This window comes from Mastacembelus armatus, chromosome 18 (assembly GCF_900324485.2).
Source record: "Mastacembelus armatus chromosome 18, fMasArm1.2, whole genome shotgun sequence".
Classification (NCBI taxonomy): Eukaryota; Metazoa; Chordata; class Actinopteri; order Synbranchiformes; family Mastacembelidae; genus Mastacembelus; species Mastacembelus armatus.
The window spans coordinates 17,741,235-17,748,503 of record NC_046650.1 but is presented as its reverse complement, the minus strand read 5'-3'; the positions used below and the strand labels follow the sequence as shown (position 1 = coordinate 17,748,503).

The 7,269-nt window shown below is 44.9% G+C and overlaps 1 protein-coding gene across 1 annotated transcript; it reads right to left on the bottom strand.

Moving 5' to 3' along the window:
- Positions 1–231: 231 nt before the first annotated feature.
- Positions 232–2,227, bottom strand: LOC113140591 (Fc receptor-like protein 5). The gene is given in 4 exon segments (XM_026324495.1): positions 232–374; positions 509–967; positions 1,047–1,310; positions 2,182–2,227. Coding segments are annotated over 4 exon segments (834 nt in total). The 5' UTR covers positions 2,213–2,227; the 3' UTR covers positions 232–294.
- Between the last annotated feature and the right edge of the window lie 5,042 nt (positions 2,228–7,269).

Genomic DNA, 7,269 nt, shown 5'->3' with positions numbered 1-7,269 from the left:
CTCAGACTCACATGAAACTTTTCACACCAGGAAAATAAAGTTTTGTTTGTGTCGGCACTAAAGGCTCCACAGTATAAAGAGGTTTAAAGTAACTAAGTACATTTACTCTAGTACTGGTAGTACTTTTTATTCCACTTCCAGCACCACTGTATAAAGCTGTGGAGAGGACTCATACTGTAGTTTTACTGCATGTACTGAGACAGTACACAGAAATACCACAGTACTTCCAGACTTTGTACAGTGTTTGGACCTTTATTCAAACTGTTCAGAGTCACAGAGAAACAGGAAGACAGCTCAGAAGTGATGCTCAGTGGTGACCGCCATGACATCATCAAAGTCCTCAGCCAATCGCTGCTCAGCCTGGACGGGTGCTGCTGTCACCATGGGGACGGGCAGGTCACTTCCTGTCAAAGGAGACAATCATAAAATGGGCTGGACATAATCAGGGACATGAGACAGTGGAGGGATTGATTGATTGGTTGGTTGATTGATTGATTCAGAGTGTTACCTGTGGGTCTGTGTCGATACAGAGACACCATGAGGACAGTGGAGATGATATATGGACAGAACACCACCAGGTAACGGACCACTGTGAACACCTGCAAGAGGGGGGCGGGGTCTGGGGTCAGTGCTGTGGTTGTAGGTGTTCCTGTAGACAGAAGCCCACCTGGTCAGGTGAACATGAGCCTGAAATCAGAGTGTCAATCAAAGTGAAGCTGCTGACCTGTGACAGAGATCCAGCTGGGTGGAGACTCTCCATGGCCCCTGATGTTACACCTGTAGACGCCTTCATCGGCCTTGGAAACATGGAGGATGGTCACGTGACCCGTAGGCCGATCGATGACGAGGGAGCCGTGTTTATAGAAATCAGCCGGGAGGTCGGAGGATGTCTGGGTTCTACAGATCAGGGTGATGTTTTCTCCCTCCATCACAGGGAGGACAGGACTCTGCAGGATCACTGCTCCACCTCAACACAGAGACAAACTACAGCATTTCATCCATTTCCACACAGCTTCATCAATACTAACTCCACAGGCTCATCTTACCACTGACAGTGATGTTGATGCTCTGACTGGTTGCTCCCTCTCTGGACTCACACCAGTAAACTCCACTGTCCCACAGTAGGACACCACTGAAGTTACAGGAAGAACCAGCTGATGTTCCCCAGTCAGGTCCACACTGAGTCCTGGTTTCTCTGGTTGTGTTCCTCCTCAGGGTCCATCCAGCAGAGCTGTCGTCCTCCTCACAGCTCAGAGACAAAGATTCTCCTTCAAAAACCTGGGAGCTGCTGGGACTCAGAGTCAGACGAGCTGTGGGAAACAATTCAAGGAGAAGAGAGGGGAGCTCAGTGCACTGATGAAGAGTTCTCAGGCAGTCTAGGCCTATAGCAACATAACTAACAGGAGGATGGTTCAGGGTCACCTGAACAGAGGATGATATATGTGAAACAGAAGAAAGAATCCTCCAAATCTCCTCCTGAGTGTTGTGTTCCAGTGCCATTAGCTGAAGCTCGTTGTGTTTGTCTTGTGACTTTGATGAAACTCTGATCCCATTTCTGACCAGTTAATGTAGAAAACCATTTCCAAAAGGCTCAGTGACTTTTTATTGCTGTGAATCTGCAGCTCTAAGAGTCCCAACATGAAGATGTCCTTGTAGATGAAGACTCTCCTCCCACATATATAAGAGTCAGCAGTTCCTGGGGATTAATAATTGTCTAATCATTGGCCACTGATGACAACATAGGAGCCCACTGTGCAATAAGACTGGAGCATATTTCCATATCTCAACATGTTTGTCAAATATAGGAATAAAAAGATGCATCGTGTTGTTCAGAGAAAATATGGCTGCAGTCACTGTTCATTCCTTGTTTCCTGTTCCTGTATTTACCCCAGTGACTGACAGAACTGGGTGTTTGTTTCTAATTTCCTGTTTCCTCATTAATGCAAACTGAACATCTCCTCCACACTGACTATGTTGGTGGTGCAGCAGCAGCAGGAACATGTGAAAGAATGAATAGTACATTATTACTGAGAGTGTATCACACAGCTGAGGGGTCATATTGATGAACTGATCATCACCTGAGGCTGCATATTTACAGCATGAATAACATGTTTCCTTGGTAAATGGGACCAGTGATTCTATAGAGTCAGCTTCAAACTGGGACAGGAAAAGTTCACTGACCTTGGTCTGTTGTGCAGCTCAGCAACGACATCAGGGCTGCAGAGACATGAGGGTGGTCAGTGTGAGGTTTAACAGAAAACAGAGTGAACACAGAGGGTTTGTGTGTGGGCTGAAGGTCTGAAGGTCTTCAGATCTGAGGGTCTGAAGCTCTTAAGGTCTGAAGGTGTGAAGGTCTGAGGGTATGAGGGTATGAGGGTCTGAAGGTCTGAGGGTCTCAACCCTGGAGAACCCAGGAAGTGACTGCTTTAAGTTCTCTGAACACCAAAATATCCACTTTTTCTATTTTAACCCTTTACTCCCTTTTTTAGGATTTAGGAAAGAACCAAAGGGTCATTTTTGACCCATCATTGTTTGAACTAGCTCAGAGTCACTAATTTATTCAAAAATAATATTAAACATACTTCTATGCATTCTGCAAACTACTGCTGAATAGATTAACAAAATAAATCAATTTTACCAACCGCTGGTTTGCTGAGAAGACGATTTTGTTTGTGTAGGTTTCCAGATCAACAAAACAGCTTGTGGTCAGCCATCTTGTCACTACTACTCTGGCTCATGTTAGTTCAATATTCATCCACTAGGTATCTCTATGCAGGGGTCAGAAGTGGGACTCTGGGCTTTTGAAGTTAAAATTGACAGTTTTTTAATTAGCAGCAATTAATAGCGGCCAAATTTGACCCCGTGGGTTCTCCAGGGTTAAGGTCTGAAGGTCTGAATGTCTGAAGGTCTTCAGGTCTTAAGGTACCATTTACCGACCGTCACTTATTGATTTATTATTTTAAGGGACCGTCACTTATTGACTTATTACTTTTAGGGACGTCACTTATTGATTTATTACTTTTAGGGACCGTCACTTATTGATTTATTACTTTTAGGGACTGTCAGTCAATAATTCAGTATATGCACACTGAGCAATGACCCACTTCCGATAAAGTCTCAGCCAGTTCAGTTGCTTCCGCTATCACTCGCCTGCATTAAAACAATATGTGTAGCAAGAAAACATTTAAATATCAGAGAACCGACAGCACAGCACCTGAGCACTGTTGTGTACCTTTGTGTCAAGCCTCAAGTAAGTACAACAAAGCAGTTAGTTGCCACACATTTCCATCCGATGCGGAAATTAGACGAAAATGGCTTGTTAGCCCCCATACCACAGTTTGTAGCTGTCATTTTCAAAAAGAGGACATCTGCGAGCCAAAGTCCGAGACAGGGTGACGGCTATTAGCCAAAGGAGCTGTTCCAGCATTATTTCAGTGGAACAATTTTACTGCTCCCACTCCAAGGCCGGGGGTATGGGAGAGAAGAGAGCGAGCGCCACTGGGGCCTGCAGCTGTGGATTTAGTCCTCGAGGAAAATATGTCTCTCAGAAAGGAGATCCTCAAACTGAGGGACCAAGTCGAGAAGCTGACCATAAATCAGCGCTTTGGGATTCATCGTTTTGCTGGCTCAGACAAGGACATATGTCTTTTTCACAAGGTAAGATGTCCAACACGCTCAAAGTTAGATTACAGACTGTAGGGGTACATGGACTATATTTTTATATGAGGAAGTCTGGAATGGAGAGAAGTATGTTTGATGCAGGACATGTATGAGAGCTGTAAGACAGTGGTGAGGTGTAGGGGTGACAGAGGAGTTCAAGGTGGAGGTGGGACTGCACCAAGGATCAGCTTTGAGCCCCTTCTTGTTTGCTGTGGTGATGGACAGGCTGACAGATGAGGTTTGACAGGAATCTCCATGGACCATGATGTTTGCAGATGACATTGTCATCTGTAGTGAGAGCAGAGAGCAGGTGCAGGAAAATCTAGAGAGGTGGAGGTTTGCTCTGGAAAGGAGAGGAATGAAGCTGAGCTGCAGTAAAACAGAGAACATGTGTGTAAATGAGAGGGACTCAAGTAGAACGGTGAGGTTACAGGGAGTAGAGGTGAAGAAGGTGGAGGACTTTAAGGACCTAGGGTCAACAGTCCAGAGCAACGGAGAGTGTGGAAAAGAAGTGAAGAGACGTGTTCAAGCAGGTTGGAACAGGTGGAGGAAAGTGTCAGGTGTGATGTGTGACAAAAGAGTGTCAGCAAGAATGAAAGGAAAGGTGGACAAGACAGTGGTGAGACCAGCAATGTTGTCTGGTTTAGAGACAGTGGCACTGAGACAAAGACAGGAGGCAGAGCTGGAGGTAGCAGAGCTGAAGATGTTGAGGTTCTCTCTGGGAGTGACGAGGATGGATAGGATCAGGAATGAGGACATCAGAGGGACAGCTCATGTTAGATGTTTTGAAGAAAAAGCCAGGGAAGCCAGATTGAGATGGTTCGGACATGTTCAGAGGAGGGACAGTGAATACATTGGTAAAAGGATGCTGAGGTTCGAGCTGCCAGGAAGGAGGCCTAGAGGAAGACCAAAGAGGAGGTTCTTGGATGTAGTGAAGGAGAACATGAGGATAGTTGGTGTGGGTGAGGAGGATACAGAGGATAGGGTTAAATGGAGGCAGATGATTGGCTGTGGAGACCCCTGAAGGGAGCAGCCCAGAGGAGAAGAAGAAGGGGTACATGGACTAGATGGACTTTATAAGCATGATTACAGTTTAATGATCTTCAGCTGAGTTTCAATAGTGTGTAAGATCTTGACTGTATTGTTAAACATGGTGTTGTTGTTGCTAATATAAATACTAATAGTGCTGCACTTTGGCAGGTACAAATAAGTCACAGTGTTTGTGTGTGTGAAAGATGGTGGCTAAGAAAGTTATGTTTGAAGTAATTTCATATTATACAACGATTCTGTCAAGGGCCCGAAGGCTCCTATTCTTTAAACGGACCAAAAACGCTCAGAGGACCGGTACTCAGTGCAGAAGGTTTACTGACAGAACTCAAAAATAAAGAACAAGGGGTGGATAGACGGAACACAAAGGGTTAACAGCAGGACACGGGAACCACACACGAACACAGGCTATGAGGGGGAAATCGGAAAACCTCTACGATCGCACACGCACGGGAACTCAGACACACTCAGGGAACTAGGAAGACCAAGTCACACACTCGCAGGGACGCAGACTCATTCAGGAACTCGGGACGGGGCATCCACCCTGGGCCACACACTCACTCGGGGACACAACAGGGGACGCTACAGACACACACAAAGCTGCCAGGGTCACGCATACAATGGGGACACCGCAGGCAGAGAAAACACAAAACAAGGAACACGGCCTGGGTCACTTACTCAAACACACCAGGCTACAGAGACGCAGACAGAATGCCGACGCAGAACACAGAGGAAAAACTCAACGAAAGGAAACACAGTTACTCACACACACGAGGGTTCCACAGGCGAAAAACAGACACAGCAGAAACAAAAGGGCAGGGGAATGTCTAGTGGAAAAAATGCTGGGGTTTAACTTCACAAGTAAGAAACTCAGGAGAAGGCAATGACCCAGCAATGAACTAAGGGACCTGAAGGGTATTTAAACGAGGGGACAAAACAAGAGACAGGTGAAAACAATTATCATCAAAACAAGGTAACATTCATGAACACAAATTAGATCCTGCTCAGTCCTACAAAATAAAAGTCCTTAACAGGAAGTCCATGGCAGGATCATGACAGATTCATGGTTTGAATATTCATATTTAAAATGTATTCATTTAGATTTGCATCCTGTGACCTGCTTATGAGGTTCTGGGCCTTAATAGAGCCCTCAGTGCCACCTATGGTCACTGTGACACAAGCACAGAGGCACAGAGCCAAGTTCCACTGTGGTAAGTTGTTATTTACATGAATCAGACAATGTAACTTAAAGATCATGGCTCATGGAATTTAAAAGAAATGTAATGTACATTTTCATCTTTTGCACATACCCATTCTCTGCAACCTATTGATGAGATGTTCATGTTTCTCAACTTCCTTGCCCTGGGTTCAAAACAGCGTGACCTTGCTGACCGTTATGGGGTCCACCACTGTCAGTCGGACCATCACAACGTGGACCAACTTTCTATACGCTCTGCGAGAATATGGATACCAGAGGGGAACATCAGGGCACATCTACCAGCTGAGTTCAAGGACTACGCAGACACGACAGTGATCCTGGACTGCACAGAGCTGAAGTGCCAGTGCACAATTGAATGCATGGATCTTTCTTGCTGGCTTGGGCCTGATAATTATTAAGGTAAGACAACTACCTTTCTTTAGGCTCCTAAAACATTACATATTCCATTCTGGTTTCACACAACAATTATAAAATCAATTTTTATGACCTAATGAATTATTACCTCTAATTATTATAAAAAAACTTTCATGATACATTTAAATATGTACATTAAAAGAGGCTGAGAAAAATTCTTACTTAAGATTTCATCTAAAATGTTCTTCTAAACAGCAAATATCAGCCAATTAACAGCATTCTGTAGAAGAAACATAACAGGCCACTGGAGTCTAATTTTCTAGGGAGGCACTGAGGTAAGAATAAAAAAAAGAAAGTCAATTTTTTCTTTCATTGTTTTAATATTTTCATTGTCTCTGGGAATCCTCTGAATAAACATGTCATGTGTGTATGATCTGGCCCTGGATGGGACCTTCTTAATGAATGTGTGCCCTCACTGACCTTAATATATGGGCAGTCAACTTAGTTTGCTACATTAGGGCATTTAATGTCAACAAGGCCAAACCCAGACTTGTCATACACAATGCCATCAGGTGATGACCCCATCCAGGGTGCATCTGGGTGGATGAGAAACCACAGGGATGGTGGTTTACCTCCCGTGCCCTGCAGTACTCCTTGACTGCTGTAGGTTCCATTTAAAGCCCCCATCTCATGTCAGCAGTCTGATAGCTGGGTTTCAGAAGTCTTTTTGCAAGGTTTTTGGCAGAGCTCTGTGTCCTGGTGTGACAAACCTGTCTGAATTTGGAGGAGGTGATGTGGGTTTGTCTTAATTGGTCCCAGTCAATGCAGGAACTCTGCTTTTTAGAACTGTTTGCAACTTTGTGTGATGTCTCCAGTGTTGTGGCTAAGGACATCATGTGGTGCTGCTGGTGTTCAGTGCAGACAAAGAGCAGGTAGAGGGTCTGTAACCGTGAAGTGGCAGTTGTGGGGGAGAAGGAGCATCTTTGTGT